At 40.2% G+C, this 19,851-nt stretch overlaps 2 protein-coding genes across 15 annotated transcripts in view; one reads left to right on the forward strand and one right to left on the reverse strand.

Annotated features, from left to right (window-relative positions):
- The first annotated feature begins 4,878 nt into the window (after positions 1-4,878).
- The window catches only part of RPP38 (ribonuclease P/MRP subunit p38), a 37,917-nt gene continuing 22,944 nt past the window's right edge, over positions 4,879-19,851 (forward strand). For 3 of the 10 annotated variants that reach the window (XM_037890765.2, XM_037890764.2, XM_037890763.2), the window contains exons 1-4: positions 4,883-5,073; positions 5,676-5,758; positions 6,557-6,670; positions 7,763-8,510. In XM_037890765.2, the coding sequence (XP_037746693.1) occupies positions 6,653-6,670; positions 7,763-8,510 (766 nt within the window). In that variant the 5' untranslated portion in view covers positions 4,883-5,073; positions 5,676-5,758; positions 6,557-6,652. Of the gene's footprint in view, positions 5,074-5,675; positions 5,759-6,556; positions 6,671-7,762; positions 12,754-19,851 lie in introns of those variants that run through there. The other 7 variants (XM_037890759.2, XM_043541265.1, XM_037890762.2 and 4 more) reach the window with 7 other exon arrangements.
- Positions 9,022-19,851, reverse strand: part of NMT2 (N-myristoyltransferase 2) — a 57,481-nt gene continuing 46,651 nt past the window's right edge. For 2 of the 5 annotated variants that reach the window (XM_027820942.3, XM_027820943.3), the window contains exons 11-12: positions 13,132-13,269; positions 9,022-12,946 (exon numbers count right to left, since the gene is read on the reverse strand). In XM_027820942.3, the coding sequence (XP_027676743.1) occupies positions 12,926-12,946; positions 13,132-13,269 (159 nt within the window). In that variant the 3' untranslated portion in view covers positions 9,022-12,925. Of the gene's footprint in view, positions 12,947-13,131; positions 13,270-14,259; positions 17,838-19,851 lie in introns of those variants that run through there. The other 3 variants (XM_007058449.4, XM_043541264.1, XM_037890758.2) reach the window with 3 other exon arrangements.

Here is a 19,851-nt window from a genome sequence, read left to right on the forward strand (position 1 = left end):
ACAATACTCAGGGAAATCTTTTGAGGAAAAAATTGCAAAATGTTTTTCCATATATGAAGAGTAACACATATCCTGAAGGAATGAATAAAGCAGGCAGACTGAACCTGCATCGATTTGCTGTCAACTTTTCTTTGGAAGGCAAGGAATATTTTTTTTTTTCATATAATACAGATACATTACACTGGAATCTTCAGTATATAAATGATGGTCCGAATGTCCCAACACTGGAGTGTTAACCTTACCTTCAATGGGACCGGGATTAGGATCACTGGTTTTATTCAAATTTTCCAGAAAATCTCCTTTGCTACTTACGTAGGTGGTGCAACAAACGAATTTGTCAGTTATATGAGAAATGAGTATAAATTATAAATGTTACCAAAAACCCCTATGATTTTGCTTCTTTTCTCAAGAAGATTATCCAGGGTATCCTGCAAGCAGCAACAACAATCACTATATGTTCACTGAGCAATGATTTCTACTTTAAAAAAAAAAAAAAAAAAATCAACATCTAGTTCTAACCATACACTGAAATTCCCCCCCTTGTACCCAAGACATTCTGACCCTTACAGTATACAGATAACTTTGATATGCTTATGTCTTATAATTAATCAATGGCTTGGAAAGTAACTGGTAATACCTTAAGTGCAACACTTGATTTCATCATCACGTTTCCCTCAGTGCCATCAACATTAGGTGCTGAAAGCAGATCAGAGGAAAACACTGAAATGGAAATTGCTGTCGGTGACACTGAAAAAAAAACCACCCTCAGAAGAGATTGGAAAAATGGGTGGTGATGTATCTCACAAGTCTCATGACAGCACAGTGATAAACATGGAGGTCACAGCAATGGAAGAAGAGGAGTGCATAGAAGAAGAAGTTGAAAGCAACGATCCAGGTGATGTTGATGACATGCTTATGGAGGATGGGGAAGACAAAGAATGGTTTCCGAAAGGTAAGTGCTTACCACACCTTGTTTCAAAAAAACAAAACAAAACAGTTTGTCAACATACTTCCATTTTTGAAATGTTAAAGGTTTCATGTAAAAAGTGGCAGCATTCACAACAGTAAAACAGAGAAAAAGGAAACTGTATTACCATGCATGTAATATGTGTTACTTTTTTTTCTAGTCAAATTTGTAATGACTCCCAAACACAAAAAGAGACTGGAGGCTAAAGTGAGAAAAATCGAATTGTATGGCTCTTTATTTCGTCACCTGAAACCAAGAGGATGGCTGAGTGATGAGGTGCATTTAAGTAGCAGTAAACATGGATGGTGACTGGATTGATTCATCAAATATTATTTAAATTGTACCCATTCTTTCATCATGTGTTGTAGGTTACTGATGAGTATTTGAGCTGTGTGGTCAAGAAAGCAGGTGGAAAGATAGGCCATTTATTATGATGGTACATGAAAGTATCAATTATATCAGTAAGTAAACCATCCGATGAATATGTGGTACAACATACTGAAGTCCGAATAGCCTTGAAATGTCAATATAAACCTGTAATTGCAACATTTCACTGTATTTGCTGCTGCCAAACATGTATTGAAACATATTTTGAGGTGTATAACTGACACAATCCTTGACATGTTGAGGGCCACATTAGTTTTGCTATATAGTTCAGTGGGGCCATGACTTAAACACAAGTATGTGCACAGGTTAGTCACTTTTTAAAGCAAGAAAGACAGAGCACATGAACTCTTAAACAAAACATAAAGGTGTGTAATCCATCTTACAGATCTTATTTGTAACACTAAGGATCCCTTTTATGTATGTATATATGAACTGCACTGTGTTTTTTATGTGCCAGAATGATTAATCCATTAAAAACTTGCTTGACTGTCAACACGTACAAGCGGTCTTGTCGGCAGTTTCCACTGTCATTCTGGCAGACAGAGCAACACAAACGAAAGTGAAGAAGGTAAATGCTAACAAGCTTTCATACCCAACATGGGCAAAGCACATTTTCATTCAGTCAGTTAAATACAGTGTGAAACAGCAAATACAATGCTATGTCCGGTGGGAAAGGAGTAATATTAACCATGTAATGACATTGGGAAATACAGTATAATCTACATTGCATGGTTTGCATGGTTTGGCAACTATAACTGCATTTCTACATTTTTTTCCTGATGAACACAGTGTAGATTTCTGCAATGTGATATATTATTGCTTCCTTACAACATACCAGGTCATTGGGCTATTGTGGTAAGATGTTTTCAATTGTACTTTGGGATTGTGGGCACTAAATGTGGCATTACATAACAGTTTCAAACACAGCTGTGTAGCAGTGATATAATTTCCTGTATTGTGGGTTTTCAGTAAGTTCAATGCACAGAAAGGGAAATGGAATTTTAATGTAACTCTTGTCATTTTGAGGACTGGGTTTTAAAAAATAAAATGCTAGTGTGAAGACTATTATGTTGTTAATTTAAATTTGAAGAATATAGTCTAGTGATTTGATCAAGGAATTCACAATATGCTTTTCTCTTGCGTGTTAGTGAGACATTACAAATTAATGGAATGTTTTGAGAAATCATATAAAATTGTTGAAATCATCATATTACCAATAATATTTGTATATATATTTACTCTTGCAGATAGCATTGATGGATACAAAAGAATTGTTAATAATTGACCCTTGTGTTGTGAGATGACGTATGAAAGAAAATTCCTGAGGAACCGGAGGTGATTTTTTAGATACTTATTTTTCCAGTTTACATGTAGTGTTACTGTGAAACTATATTCAGTAGATGTAACAATAATGAGGCAAATACATTCCTGATTGCTACCAAGAAAAATGGAAACAGCATGTACTTGTACTGACTATACTTACTAATGGACATTGAGTGAACTTGTGTGATTTGAGCATGGCTAAGTACTTCATAGAATGTGGACACAGAACAGCAAGATGTAGCATGAGAGAGAAGGTGTTATTAGCAACACAGGACAGCAAATCAGGTGATATCTAGCGGAAGAGTGAGACAATAATATCAAACCAAGTGTATATATATGAGCACTAAGTCGTTGCAACCATTAATTAAATAGAGAAGGAAAGGATTACTAAACATGCTCAGAAACTGTAAGAAAAAGCAAAAACCCATTTATACAATCAGCTACTGTACTCCCTACAAATTTCATATCCTTCATCTCCCGAGTAACTGGAAAATCCGCAAAGTGTTGGAGAACTAAAATTGTTGAACACAAGAGACAAACTGATGGCCACAATTGCAGACCACTCATCTTAAAGGTACTGAATACCAAATTGTCATTATCGTTTGTTACTTATGTGTAATTATGATGTGTTTTCTGAAGAGAAGTTTGCAGAAACATATTTGCAGCATAAAGACATCAGTACTGTGGAAACAACACAAGATGCTATGACTTTGTCCCATATACTATGGGTTCATTAGGTATACGTGAAGATAACAGGAAGGGTGGAATTATGCCACATAACAAATCATAGATAGTTATCTTAACACCCCTACAGTGGGGTATGTCACAGGTTTGGTTCAGTAAGGGTAACTCTGTATGAATAATGTCTTTAAGTATAAAAAAAATGTGAATGGGGTGAATGGGTGCTATTAATAGCGTAATGAGATGAAATTAGATATTTTTATATCCAGCAGCAGTAAAGTAAAAGTTTGAGAAACATAGTCTGCGGTACCCAGTATAATTCAAAATATGACCCACAAAAAGAAAAAACATTTACAAACCAGTAACTGAACTGAAATAATTGACAGTAATTAATAAATCAAGATTTCTGTTTAGAGATTTGGTCATAACGTAATCCTCATTTGAGTACATTATACTGATTTTTCAGAGAGCGCGGAAGAGTACTGCATATACTGCAACTTTGTCACTTGTGCAAAAAAGTGAAGATTGCATGATGGCATGAAACACAGAATTGTATCAGAAACACACACCGTATGTTGGAGCAGATAAGCAAGCAGAATATGCTTGTGTGTACTAAAAAGAACAAAAGTCACAGCCCAACATCTAGCCAGTTGAATAGAGATCCAATGCAATAACCTGCCTAAGGATCAGGATTCTTGTAATAATTCCACAGCAGTAAACATTTTCACCAATGCTGATAGTCAAATCTTAGGTAATGCTTAATGTGGAAGGAATAGCATTTTATAAGTGTTATCAGTGAATAAAAATTATGTGTAGCATTATTAATTCTGTGATTTCATTTTCTCATCTGTTACTTGTAAGAGGTGGGCACATATTCCCTGCATTCCAGATGGGACAAATGAAGAAAAAATAACTGATGAGGAGAAGGCATAAGTGCAAAAAGTGTGCATAGTTTACACAAAATTTACATTGTGTTATGGTTTTCAAAAATATTTTTGTTTTTCCTGGAATAGCACAGCTGGAATATAAATGAGTAATCGAGAAGTTAAATTTTACTGTCCATTTCGGTACAGACAAAAAGGGCTTCATAACTCTGTAGCTATACATACGTTTAGATGCTTGTTTTTGAAAACATCTCGGAACAAAAAGCAAAGTGTTTCTGTTCATATGCCAGCTTAAAATAATAATGTTTTTAAAATGTTTTAAAATACCTCTCTCTATTGGTGCCCAGGGGTATACAGCGTACACCACGAGCTATCCAAAAGCAGAGGGCTCACAGCACAGCGTTACCGGCAAATCGGTAGCCCCTGGAAGACCTGGAGCAGAAGATGCGAAAGGAAGGTCCAGGGGCAGCAAATCGTGACACCCCCGCCCCTCAGACGTCGCTACCCCGGGCCCGGAAGACGCGACAGGCGCTTGAGACGCGCCGACAAGCGGAGCGAGAAGGCGGGACCTACCGGGGCCCGGCTGGGTTCCGGCGCACGCGGCGCGGCCGCTCTTGCAGCGCCCCCTGGCGGCACGTTGCGGGCGCACCGCGGCCTGCGAGCCTCTCAGCGCCGGCGGCCGGGCGCGCCATGGCCTGGTGGGAGGGGGCGAGTCTCGCGAGAGGCCCGGCCTGCCCGCGGCGCGGCGTCAGCTAGAGGCGGCGGGGCCCTCGGAGGCTGGATCAGGCTGCGGTTGAGGCACGTGACTGGGGCCGGCGGTTTGGTCCGAGGGTGAGGAGAGGGCCCAGTGCGAGGGGGAGGGGGAGGGGGAGGGGGAGGGGTGCAGTTCTGGCTCATGACGGGAGGGCGGGGGTAAAGGGTTCCCGCCCCTCTGCGGGCTAGAGGGGGCTTGGGAGGTTCTGGGTCAGGTGGGGGCGGGAGTTTGGGGGAGAGGGATTGCGGCTCAGGAGGGGGCTTGGGAGGTTCTGGGTCAGGTGGGGGCGGGAGTTTGGGGGAGAGGGATTGCGGCTCAGGAGGGGGCTTGGGAGGTTCTGGGTCAGGTGGGGGCGGGAGTGGGGGCGAGAGGGATTGTGGCTCAGGAGGGGGCGGGGAGGAGGTTCTGTGTCAGGTGGGGCGGGAGTTTGGGGGAGAGGGATTGTGGCTCAGGAGGTGGCCGGGGGGAGGGGGGGTTCTGGGTCAGGTGGGGATAAGTTAAGATGAGTTGGGGTTGGGCACCTGCTGCATGGTTCCAGGTCTGTCACTGGAGTTGGATGTTGTTCTTAGTTTCTGAACAGAGAAGTGGCAGGTTTTAAACATTAGTCCAATGGGGAGCAGATAAGCAAGGCTAAATGTTGATATTTTGCCCATAATCACAGTTTACCATTATTTCTTAGGTTCGATGTTCTGAGGTATCTACAGGGCTTCAGATATTTACCAGAACATCTACTGTTTGGAGAACTAAACCTACTAGTCAGAGGTAAATATAAAAGCTATAGGTGATACGTGAGGGTCTCCACCAGATTAGTCCAGGGATATAATCCTAGTCTGTTACTCCTGGTGATTACCACTATATTCCTCCTTTAGCTATGGCAGTCATCCTATCTTCCTTTTTTTGATCACCTTATCCAGTGAATAATTTCAGTGCCTGCCTCTTCTGCTCAGAGCTTTCCAGAGCAGCAAACGTGAAAATGCATCATTACTCACAGCGTCACTGTTGTCAACAAGTTTTTTAGAAAGATCTTGCAAAACTAACTAGATACTTGCTAATTTCACTCTACTGCTGTTGCTTATAGCTTTACCTAACAGCAGAAGTGTTGAAGGTGTCTTTTAGCACGTTATACGTGGTTCATGTTTGTGATGTTACATTTGCATGCATAAGGGCTGAAAACTTATCTTAAACAATTCTACAAAAATTGAAGACGTAGCCATAACCCGCACATTCTCCAGGAAAGGCTTCCTGCTCACAAGTGTATTTTTAAGCCCCATTTATGTACTCGCTTTTAAAATATTCATCTTTATAACATCTAGGATGATCTTAGGACCATGGACCCAATATTAAATGAGACCTGAACAAAAACAATGCATCTGTATTACATAAAATTGTGGTACAAAGTACACATAATGTAGAGAACCCATAGGAAATTTACTTTTACTGTCCCTCTCCCTTAATCTGATTATTTGGGAAGGAGAGAAGAGAAATCAAATCGCATGGAGCAAAACCCCTTCCACACAATGAGATCTGAGCCTGGCTAATCTCTCTTTTCTGTCCTACTAGTTTTTGTGTACTACACTACTGCTGTCTTCTTTCTTGGTCTCTGTCCAGTATGAAGGGTACGCATATGCCATAAGGTCCCTCATTCAAAGTCTTCAGATGAAGAAAATCCAAAAGGTAATTCTAATTTTGCCCCACTCCATCATAGGCTGTCATTTCTCGTCTTAGGCTGTGCCCTTGGTACACACATTCAGCCTCTCCAGCAGTAGCATATACTTACCTTTCTGTTTTGTAGTTGCTTCAGCCTTTAGGTTGCTCCTTTTATGAGACATCTTACAAATTAATTAGTTTTAAAAAATTATATCTTCTAAATGCCAATAAACAAGAACACCTGCTAATGTGAATTACATCACAAAAGGGGAAAGATTGAGGACTGCTAATCAAAGTAAAGATACTTCATGAATTCAAGAATATAAAATAGTTTGCTACAGTTGAGATACTATAGGTTCAGAGCATTGTTCTCTTGATAGTGTTTCCAAAATAGAGATGTGCAGCAGTAAAAATTAAATGTATTTGTTTCTTACAACTTCAGCAGTTTGCTTTGACTTAGTTTTTTAATCTGTAGAACCTCTAGCAGCCTCTGTGCAGTTTCAGATGCATCACTTTTGGCACAAGTCTTGACTTGTTGCTTTTTCATTAATGAATGGAGCAGGTGCTACGGTGCCAAGTAATTACTGAAGTCTAATACTACATAAGAACAGCCACACTGGGTCAGACTAATCCATTTAGCCCAGTATCCTGTCTTCTGACAGCAGCCAATGCCAGGTGCTTCAGAGGCAATGAATAGAACAGCTTCTGGCAATCAGAGACTAGGAACACTTAAAGCATGGAGTTGCATCCGTGATGATCTTGTTCTTTTTTGAACCCAGTTATGATTTTGATCTTCAGAGCATCCCCTGGCAATGAGTTCACAGGTTGACTCTGTGTTGTGGAAGAAGTACTTCCTTTTGTTTTAAAGCTGTTGCCTATTAATTTAATTGGTGATTCCTGAATGTACTTCTTGTAAAGATTTTTTTAAAAGTGGTACTGAGCTGGTGTGAAACAGGCTCTAAATCTCTTAAAACATTAGGAAAAGTACTGAGAAACACAGATCTGTTGCAATAGAAAGAGTTTGACTTGCACGCCCAAGAGAGGCACTTTTTAAAGACTGTTCACTTTGGGTATCTTTAAAATATTAACTAGTAGTTTCCTCTTTTTTCTTATTCATAGCTGAAGTGTCAAAACACAGAGAAAAGCATCAAGATGTCAGTTACTCAGGTCAGGGGTGGATCAGTCCGTAAAGCAAAGAAAATTACTGTAAAAACATCTTTAAATAACCCATATGATATCAAGTGGAATACCCTAGAAGGAGATGATATGCACTTTATACTCCAGACCTTGGAAGAAAGGATTAAACATATTGGACTTAAAAAGATTGAGACTCGAAGGAGGAAAAAGCGTTCTATTGCAAAAAGGCAAATTAAAGAAAAATGTGATGCTAGTGATTGTATTGTACGTCCACAGGAGAAGGAAACAGACCATATTCAACAAGAACAAGGATGGACTGACTTAAACGTCAGGAATCAGCTTGCTATTGGAATTAATGAGGTTACTAGATCTTTGGAAAAAAATGAACTACTTCTAGTGCTGGTGTGTAAATCTGCAAAACCTACTATGATCACCATGCACCTTATTCAGCTCAGTGCCAGTCGAGCAATCCCAGCTGGCCAGGTTCCACGTCTTAGTGAAAGCATAGCACCTATGCTTGGCTTAACATCTGTTCTAGCACTGGGTTTTAAAAAGAATTCTGATACTTTTACTGAAGTAGTAGAAGCTATAATTCCACGGATACCTAGCTTGGATGTGCCCTGGATTCACCACGGAAGTGAGCAACCTATGGCGGAGGCATATACTGATCCTTTGGAAATTCAAGATACCGAGCTTATGGAGACCTCAGTGGAGGAGTTCTCCCAAAGCCGTAAGTGGAAATGTACTGAAAGCAATAAGTCGGATTCTTCAAATGTAACTTTACAAGCTCTCAGAATTAAAAAGCTTGTTCCAAATCCAAATAAGATACGGAAACCCCCCAAAAAGAAAAAAGCTGCTTCAAAATAACTTAGTTTAGTACAGGTCTTTACAGTGGAGTAAAGTGATTATTATGCAGTATTGGAAACTGCCCGATGTAGCTAAGTTAGATGCTTTTAAATGTCATGGCTTCACATGTAAAGCCAATTGACTAACAGAAGATGAACTCAGATTTGTTTTATTCTGACATTAAAGCATGCAATCTATAAAAGTGTGCATAAGTGTAACCACTTTCCTAAGATGTGCTTAATTAGTGTTTAGAGAGCCTGGGCTTAAAAGTATGTGGTATAGTTCTAGAATGTGCACCTGCTATTAATGAAAAGCATCAAGCAAATTCTTTTGTTTTTAGGGAATGAATATACTTAGAACAAAACTCTAAAATTAAATGTAACTATTCAAACAAATGAATATCAAAATTGAAAGTTTATTCAAACAAGTGTCCATGCTGGTATAAACTTTGTTTTTAAAAGCTGGTCGTCTATAAGATGTTTCAAGCAAACATCTGTAACTGGTAGGCACACACACAGGCTCTGTTTTTGAATGTCAATACTCTGCTCTACGAGGTTGGTTTTGGTCAAGAGATGCAAGCTAAACTGGTTTCCAGATATATTTGGTCTCTGATATGCTAAAGGAAAACATTAGTCTTGATCATAATCATGAATAATTAAATACTTCTGTTGCAGGAAAAAATGCATTTTAAAAAAAGACTGCTGTATGCAAACCGTGACAGTCTCTCACAGAATCCACATAATACAAAGTTGAAGTTAAGTGTCAAAACTATTTCATAAAGGGAGAGTTTAGAAACTATTTCCAATAACTTCAGATATATTTTATGTACTGTTGTATGTAAAATGGCAGGTAAGAATTGTAATCATACAATCATAGAATATCAGGTTTGGAAGGGACCTCAGGAAGTCATCTAGTCAAACCCCCTGCTCAAAGCAGGACCAATCCCCAACTAAATCATCCCAGCCAGGGCTTTGTCAAGCCTGACCTTAAAGTAATAATTCCAAGTAGCTGAAAATGGTATGATACTTAACTCTTGAAGGGAAATGCACTTTAAGAAACTGCCATAGTAAACAGTAGAATTTAATGAGTGCACACACCAGATATTTTGCAGGAAATTGTGTAAGGATGTTTAGAAGCAGGGAACAGTGAAGCAGCTCAGACTCCAATAAAAAAAAGTGTATAATTAATCTCAACAAAATAAAGTAGTTTACTTAGAGCTCACATTTTACTCAAAAGCTACTCCTGTCCTTCAGGAAGAAAGCTAGCAAAAACCTCTTTCTTTAAGTGAGCCTGTGTTTATTTTTTTTAAATAGGGGATAAACTTCCATGTTCCAGGTCAAAGATTATCTAGGCTACCTGTATTCTGGATTCCACTTCTCCCTCCACTCATGTACAAGTTAAGGGAACAAATTAAAAAGGTCAAAAGCAGTGATTCCATCGTAATGAGGCTATTGGAAGGTTAAATGTAGCAGAGGCTTCTAATAGCAAAATGCCCACAGGCCCCTGCCTGGGAAAAAAAAAGGCAGATACTAATTTTTAGCCTTGCTATGTGTGTTCTTGGGGCTTGTCACTCAGGAAAGTTAAGATGAATCAACTATATTAAAGCACATTACCACCCTTCCACCAATAGCTGTTCTCATTCAGGAATAAAATGGCCTTGTAGTTTAAGACCGTGTTTCCCAAGCAGTGGGTTGCCACGTCCAGGGTCAGAATAACCCATTGCTGAGCCCAGACTTAGGCTAATATACACTTTTCCCAGTTTGGTGCACATGGGAGGCCCCAATATGGTAGGGGTGTTGGAGAGAAAACCTGCCCAGCTCTTGTCCTGTGGGACTTGGTCCAGTTCCCCATGCTGGGTGTTGCAACTTGATCCTTGTGGTTACAGTGGCACTCAAGTTTGGTGCAGCTACTCTATCATGATAGAGGAGTAGAAGGGCCAAACATGAATGGCATTGCAACCCTGTGTGCCATGATGCAGTGCCACTCAAATTTGCTTGCCTACCCAAGTGGTACTGCAACCCCATTCACTCAAATTTAGCCTGGCCATCCCTCTGTCAAACTTGGGGGGGCATGCAAACCTGAGTGGTGCTGCATCCTCATGCACCACATTGCAATACTCACAGCTGGGGCCAACCCTCCTCCTCCCCACCCCCCCTGCCCCCAGGACAGGAGCTGCCACTGTGGCGTGAGTCTAGGGTGAGCTCAACTCTCCAAACCCTCCCCCCACCTCCTCTGGACCTAGATGGGATATAGGGTTGCAGTGCTGGGGCTGAGGGTAATGGTAGGTCCAAAAAAAGACAAAATGCAGTTTGTGGCTCACATTAATAAGTTCAGGAACCACTGGTTTAATCCTCAATCTTTAGCAGAGAATTAAACTAGCGGATAAGGCTGCTTTATTCTTGCATGAGAGCATCTATGTGAGTGGTTAATAGGCTTTAACTTATGCACATCAATGCAAGGTTAAGTTGATTTGTCAACTTTCCGGGATGTGCCTGTATAGACAGCAATAGGCCCTCACTGACTCTAAGGTACAAACTATTTTAGCTTTAACAACATAAGTGGCCAATAAAATCCTGCTATAGATAATTGGAAGCTAACTATAGGGTGTTGGAATGTACTACCTTTCAAAGTCTAATGTAGACAAGGGCAGTGTGCTTTAACTTGAGCACATATTGAAGCAGACTGCACTGTGCACACTAGAGTAACTGTGTATTAGTATGGGTTAGAACACATTTAGCTAGCAATATACCTTTAAATCACAGTTTAGACAAAGCCTGAGAGCCTGTTACCCCTGTACACATGGGGTAGAGTCCCCTTCCATTATAAAAGAATGACTTTTGTGAAATAAGCTGCCATACAAGACATGTTAAGTCCAGTGATAAAGAGGTACAACTAAATATCTCTAGCTACATTGCTAATTTCAGACAGCTCCTAAAGTTGAGCAAAATTTGATCTCACATTTAGAATTATGGGGGTGTTAAAGCCAGGTTTATCCATAAATATTTTACCAAATATTCAAGTAATGTCCAAAATACCTGCACAGCATGTAACCTTCACCAGTATTTGGCACTTTCAGCTAGAACTGTAGATTTTGCTGCTCATGTGACTGTAGCATACCTAAACTCTTAAGAACTGCCATCACAGTTTAAGCTGTGAGTATGGCATTATGGAGTGTATACCAAATGCTTCTAGTTGCAGAGCATTCATGAGGAAATAAAAATCAGGTTGTTGCATTTAAGTTAAGGCCAGTACATAGTCTTTCCAGGGGAGAAGGAGAAGCATGTATCTCTCTCGATTACTGGCACTATGTACAGTGAAACCTGTTGTTCAAAATTCAGGATAAAAACACTACCAGTAACAATTTATGAATACTTATTTACACAAGATACTTTTCGTTAGAATTACAGACTTCAAAGTAAACAAAGGAATATGTGCAATTTTGCAGAAGCATTGAAAACATTCAAAATTATAAATATTTTGATAGCATTACCAAAATTCTTAGTTTTACACACAGGCTGATGTTGATCTACTGAGGAAAAACTAAGGTTTTGTGCCACAACTATAAATTAAGTACAGTAATTTATAATCATTCTGGCAACATAGGTATCTGCACTGAACAGTGCAATACTACTGAATCAATCCACTGATCTATTGAAGATCAAAGTACAAATCTGTATTTTTATTGATTTGGCAGCGTTGCTTATGGAGAAACAAATGCACTAGTCAAACCAGCACATTTTCATACTGCGCCAGTTACAAAAACATCCAAGACTTTCATATTAGCTACAAATGTATCATAACTCCATTATTTTACCCCAAATGATGACATCCATGTGAATTTTATAAGCAAAGATACTCCGTTTGGATCCTTCATTCTGTTACACTGACAAACATACACCACCACTTAATAAATAGAAATGCAGCAGTTCATTCACATAATAGCAAGATTTTCGTACCCTAATCCACCACTGCAGTTCAGTTTGTACAAAACAGTCTTTTCTACAGAGTGGAAAAAATACCTTCTTTTTATCAAGGTGCGAGCTAAGCTTTGAAAATTAAATGAATGTGCTTTTATTCTTTTTATGGACAATAAAAGTTTCATGAACTTTTTCCATTCTATCTGAAAATGTGTAAAAGGTCAGATATGGATTTCTTCATTATTTTAGTTTTGATGGATTATTTCAATTTCACTGACGTTGTGCTTGTACTCCTCTTGAACAATACTGTTCCAAGAACGGTTATGTAGATTAAATCAATCCAAATGACAACTTCAGAGTTCTAGAAACACAAGGGTCCTCCTTACTGTAATACAAGACCAACCTAAAGGAAGGGGCAAAATGCAGTAGTTAATGCAAGGATAGCAACAAATACTGGCTTTTTGAACTTAATTATGAATCTTAGATGTTCAATTTAAAACAAATATTTAAAAGTTTTGTCTGTTTTGACATTCTTAAGTTAATTTATTTTTATTGTTAAGTGTGCACAGAAGCTCTTTTTTCTCTTACCTTTTCGGATTCCATACCAGGACACCGCCAGTTGTACAAATAATACTGCAAGTTCCCATCTCCTATCCCAAACTTGAGTTTTTCCAGGAATGTTTTGTTTTCCATCAAGTCTAGTGCATTGAACACATCAAATCCTTTCTGGAAATATCAAAACGTTTTTGAAATTTTATTTTGATTTTCAAATGATACTTTATATATACACATAATGGGTATAAATGTGTCCAAGAGTCTAACAATTTTCACTACATAGACATTAGATCTGATCCAGCATTCTGATATGCATGCAGAATAGAAGATTTTTCCAATAGGAAGTAATTCTGTCTGCATACCACACAGAGGAATTTAGACTGAAGGTATATCTCTAGAACAGTGGTTCTTAACCTATTTACCACTGTGGGCCGCATATTGCTCTCTCTGTGTTACGTGGGCCCCATCCACAACAGGGATTCTCAAACTTCTTTGCATCGAGACCCCCTTCTGACAACAAAAATTACTACACGACCACAGCTGGGGGACAGACGCCTGAGCCCCCCCCCCCCCCCCCCCAAGCCCTGCTGCCCTGGGCAGGGTGGCCACAGCATAAACCCTGCTGCCCCGGGTGGGTGTGAAGCTAAATGGAAGCTGAAGCTTAATGGAAGCCAAAGCTCAGGCTTCGGCTTCAGCCCCAGGACCCAGCAAGTTTAACACCAGCCCTGGTGACCCCATTAAAACAGGGTCGTGACCCACTTTGGGGTCCCGACCCACAGTTTGAGAACTGCTGCAATACAGCTACCAAAAAAAAAAAAAAAAGATTTAGTATTTGTTATATGACAGCAATACAATTCAAATCAATTTAGCACCTTTCATTTCAATACTGGCAAATGTCTACCAAGAGCATTTTAAATTAGCAAAATAAGTCAAAACATTAACTTACAATTAATTTATTGGAGGGGTGGCATGACATGACACACTGCTGCTGGCGGTGTGGCTGGGCTTGGTGCCTGGAGAGCATGGCTGTGGAGCCCTGCCTGGTATGGGGTGCTCACCCCAGCCAGGGACTGTCCTCCAGGCACCCAGCTCCACCACCCAGGGAATACCCCCTATCACCCAACCCTCCTGGAACTGTCCCCCCAGCATCCAGGAACCCCCCCCCCCCCCCCCGAACACTGGTCTGGCACACGTGCCTGCCCTGCAGAGACAGGGTGCCTGGTCCAGGGCAGAACAGCACCCCAGGGACTGCCCCCTCCAGCATCCAGTCCTCCACCCAGAGACTCCCCACCAGTATCTTCTCCCAGCCCTCAACCCCTCCATCCAGGGACTGCCACCAGTCCACACACCTACAGTCTGTCCCCCATACACTGGCTGCACCCGCCTTCCCACGCCCCAGCCCCCTGCACCCCCTCCCTAGGGCCCTAGCCCCCAGAACCCCACTTCCCTTGCCCACTGGTCTCCTATCTTGGTTACACATAGCTTAGCCATGCAGCCTGCCCTGCCCGCCTGCAGTCCTAGTGCCAGGGAGCCGGCTCCAGCCAGGGTCACTGGACCCATGGGGTCAGGGTGGGGTGGGGGGAGGGGCACTGAGCACCCTGGTTTCCTGCTGATGCTGCTAGGCCTGATCCTGTGCTGCCCCATTTTTGCACCCCCCTGCTGGCTCTGTGCCTGGGGCATATGCTCCTGCCATAGTTAGAGCCCTGAGAATGTCACAACATGGGCCACAGCTGTGTGCTGATTGGTCTTCAAGTGGCCCACGGGGTGAGAACCACTGCTCTAGGAGGTAAGACACTGTCACGTGACATTCCGGGGTAAAACATCAAAATAATCCTAATGCAGTTTCAATGTTATAGGTTTGTTTCTTTGCACAATAGTCAAGATTGATCTTAGTTTTTAGTCTACATTAAACTGCATTTGAGCACGCACAGTACTAGCTGCTATAATTGAGGCTGCATAAACATATCAATCCTAACCTGTTTTCAGTCATTTATATATTTTATATTTTCAGGATTTAATTTGTTCAAGTTTGGTCCCTTCCTAAAAGTGATGCAAGAATTTGATCTCTGTCTATGTCTTCATTGCATGTGCGCCTGTCTTGCTCACTTGCCCTCTGCCAAGTGTCCCCTCCCTCCCTCCCCCAAATCCACTGCCATTACAGAAGTCTCTTTACTATCAAGATGCCACAGAAACTGAGTAGTCTTGAGTTTCTACTGTAAAACTGGCCTTTTCACATCCCCATCCACCCAATTCCTTTCCACTCTTTGTTAAGCTGACTCATTATTATTATTTGTATTACTGTAGTGCCTAGGAGCCATAGTCTTTAATTAGGCTCTGATATTCCAATTTGTCACACACTTGCTGCACTTTTGTCATGCTCCACTGAATCCACTGGGGCTCCCCTCTGTGTGAGTGGAGCACACCATTAGGCACAACTGTAATACAACTTATTAGTAACAGCAACAACAATGTTCTGCTGTTTGAGCAAGAAGAGACTGAAGCCCCCCCACCACCCCCAAAAAAACCCATTTCCCCATTATAAAGAAAGTGATTAAAAAAACAAAACAAAACAGATTAATGCTGGAATAGCAGGAAGCATAAAGCTGAAATTTGGCATGCAGACTTCTGCCATAATAAGTACCTTTAAATATTTTGGTGAAAATATTTTTGTTTTGACCAAGTTACTGCCCCTTTAAAAAAAAAAACACAGACACACACCATATGTACATTTTGCACAGATTTCTCACTACGTTATGCTACTAAAGAAGTTCTTGCCATGCATACATGTCTAAGTTAGATGTGCTGTGAAAAAATGTACAGGAAGTACACAAAAAAAGAGGCAAGGCCTCTGCCTCAGGGAAAGTAAAAGCTGAACTACTTCAAAATTAGCAGTACAGAGCCTTTCTCCTGCAGAAATTTCATCAGAACTAAGAGAAAAGAACAGTAAAGCTGCACAGTTAAGCTCTCAAAAGTCAGGAAATGACGAAGTTAAATCTGCACATACAACCTTAACTCTACACCCTACACTGTAATCTAATTATCACATCATTTCACAAGATATAGAATTTTCCTTATAATTTTAGATACACACATGTAGCAACTTGTAATTCTTCATTCTTGAATATGTATACCATTTTTATTAGAATTATGTAGAGTCCAGTATATTTTTGTTGATTTAAGCCACTGACTTCAATAGAAGCTGAAAAGTGCTCTGTACCTCTGAAAAAGTCTGGCCACTTGCTTAAATATAGGTTTAGGTACTTAACTTTACACATCCAAGTTTGAAGCTCCTGGTCTACATGAATATATGTCTTTAGAACAATTCATATTAAAACCACTGTTAAGTGAACACAGAACTTACAATTTTGAAAGTCTCATGCCATTTAATAAAGAGCTGCACTTCCTGTACCACAAATTACCGACAAAAGGAAAACAGGAAGCTGTCCTTTTATTTAAGAGTGATTTTTGTTGTAATTAGCTCGTGATTAGCTGGTATTTTACATTCCCTCTCTCCCCCTTCATCTAAAACACTGGGGACCAGATTTGTAAAGGTATTTAGGCACCTAAAGATGCAGATAGACACCTAGTGGGATTTTCAAAATTGCCCGGAAATCAACTCTCAATGGGATCTGGACACCTAGATGCTTTTGAAAGTCACATTAGGCACCTATCTGAATCCTCAGGTGCTTAAATACTTTTGAAAATCTGACCCTGAACCTCCAGTAACATGCTGGCCCCTGAACATCATGCTGGGACGTACAGTATTGACTTGGATCATAAACACTACTTCCTGCATCTGATGGGTATCTCCCATTCAAGTTCCAACCCAGCCCAATCCTGTTTAGTTTAAGAAATCCATCAGGACCATGATCAAGGTACAATACCTCATATGATTAAAAAATATTAGAATGATCATGATACATAGTTAGTCCTTCTGTTACCATAAATCTGTCTTTGTGAGTTGTTTCTGATTTATATACACAATGTAAAATATTAAGTAACTGTACATACTGCTGGAGACCTCTGTCTTAGCTTCAAGTAAATAAAGGTACTCCACTTGCATATAAATCTATATAACATTCTATTTTAAGAAGGTACTAAGTGTTTTTCTGAATGAGTATAATTTACAAAACTAAAGCAAGTTTACCCACTTTGTTCATTAAATGTGCCACTGGCTTCTCAGCAGAAAGAAATATTTGCATGTTTCAAGGAAGTTTATCATCCGTCTCTACAAAGGAACATATTATACAGTGCTCAATACTTATCTACAGCTTTTCCCCCCTTTCTTTTGCTGTCAGCAATTTGAACAGGGCACTAATTAAAACCAGACCATCTGTTCTTTGAAAAGGTATATATATAAGTTGTTAAATTTCCATTTCACTTTTCACCTTAGCCAACCTTATTTTGTTATAGTCTTAAAACTTCATGCATGGAAGAAGAGCAAAAATACTACACATTGCTTTCAGTTCACAGGGCTGATTTGTACTCTATATTACTTCTGAATTGTTCACCTTTTTAAAAATGAAAGTAAGTATGTGAGTATTGATTCTGTAGGTCTATATCACCAGATACATCTATATCAATCACTTACAAACATTTTACAAGGGTAATGCACGGTGTCTACTACTTTTAGTGCTAGATGGCATTGAACCCATGAGAATATGTTAAATTTACTTCTGAACCCTTCATTTGTAATGGCTTCCCCTCCATTTTCCCAAACTGTGTCAATGTTTTTCTCTCTGTGTGAGAAAGTGTGTTTAAAAATTAGAATTTGAAAATACATTATTTAAACACTTCACATCTTTTCTTTGCTTCCATATACAATACCACATTGTAGCTTTAAAATGCAAAAACAGTTAATTACTAGCTGTAATTTCAACTAATTCCCAACATAAAATAAACCCTTCCATTTTACTAAACAAATCCAAACTAAATTATTTCTGCAAACCTTGATAAGTTGTCCAAGCCCATCAATGAGTCACCATTTTAATTATACTATACACTCATCTAACATTGAATATCCAGTGCTTATTGTTAATTTGGATACTAAGGGCCAGATTTTCACTAGTATGCTCCAGATCAGTGGTGGGCAACCTGCAGCCTACTCGCAGCCTGTCAGGGTAATCCGCAGGCGGGCCGCCAGACAGTTTGTATACATTTCCACACAGCCCGCAGCTCCCAGTGGCTGTGGTTTGCTGTTCCTGGACAATGGGAGATGCGGGAAGCTGCACAGGCTGCAGGGACGTGCTGGCTGCCGCTTCCCACAGGTTCCACTGGCCGGGAACGGCTAACCGCAGCCACTGGGAGCTGCGGACAGCCATGCAAATGTAAACAAACTGACTAGCATCCCTCCAGTGGATTATCCTGACAGGCCGCAGGTTGCCTACCACTGCTCCAGATGCTTTGCATGGCTTTAGCAACACTCAAACTGTGGGTTTCAGTTATCACATTACCAAACAGGGTAATAAACCACTTGCTTTGAACTTACTGATAACAGAACATTGTTCAAAATTAGTGCTGTCAAGTGATTTAAAAATTAATAGTGATTAATCGCGATTAATCGCGTGATTAAAAAAATTAATCGTGATTAATCGTGCGATTAATTGCACTGCTAAACAATAATAGAATACCACTTATTTAAATATTTTGGATGTTTCTTACATTTTCAAATATATTGATTTCAATTACAAACACAGAATGCAAAGTGTACAGCGTGCAGTTTTATATATTTTTTTTAATTCCAAATATTTGCACTGTAAAAAAAACAAAAGAAATAGTATTTTTCAATTCACCTAATACAAATACTGCAGTGTAATCTCTTTATCATGAAAGTTGAACTTACAAATGTAGAATTATGTACCAAAAAAAACCCCTGCATTCAAAAATAAAACAATGTAAAACTTTAGAGCCTAAAAGTCCAGTGAGTCCTACTTCTTGTTCAGCCAATAGCTCAGACAAACAAGTTTGTTTACATTTTCAGAAGATAATGCTGCCTGCTTCTTGTTACAATGTCACCTGAAAGTGAGAACAGGCATTCACATGGCACTGTTGTAGCTGGTATCACAAGACATTTACATGCCAGATGCACTAAAGATTCAAATGTCCCTCGATGCTTCAGCCACCATTCCAGAGGACATGCATCCATGCTGATGATGGGTTCTGCTCAACAGAATCATAGAATCATAGAATATCAGGGTTGGAAGGGACCTCAGGAGGTCATCTAGTCCAACCCCCTGCTCAAAGCAGGACCAATCCCCAATCAAATCATCCCAGCCAAGGCTTTGTCAAGCCTGACCTTAAAAACTTCCAAGGAAGGAGATTCTACCACCTCCCTAGGTAACGCATTCCAGTGTTTCACCACCCTCTTAGTGAAAAAGTTTTTCCTAATATCCAACCTAAACCTCCCCCACTGCAACTTGAGACCATTACTCCTTGTCCTGTCCTCTTCTACCACTGAGAATAGTCTAGAACCATCCTCTCTGGAACCACCTCTCAGGTAGTTGAAAGCAGCTATCAAATCCCCCCTCATTCTTCTCTTCCGCAGACTAAACAATCCCAGTTCCCTCAGCCTCTCCTCATAAGTCATGTGTTCCAGACCCCTAATCATTTTTGTTGCCCTCCGCTGGACTCTTTACAATTTTTCCACATCCTTCTTGTAGTGTGGGGCCCAAAACTGGACACAGTACTCCAGATGAGGCCTCACCAATGTCGAATAGAGGGGAACGATCACGTCCCTCGATCTGCTCGCTATGC

Source organism: Chelonia mydas, chromosome 2 (genome assembly GCF_015237465.2).
Source record: "Chelonia mydas isolate rCheMyd1 chromosome 2, rCheMyd1.pri.v2, whole genome shotgun sequence".
Taxonomy (NCBI): Eukaryota; Metazoa; Chordata; order Testudines; family Cheloniidae; genus Chelonia; species Chelonia mydas.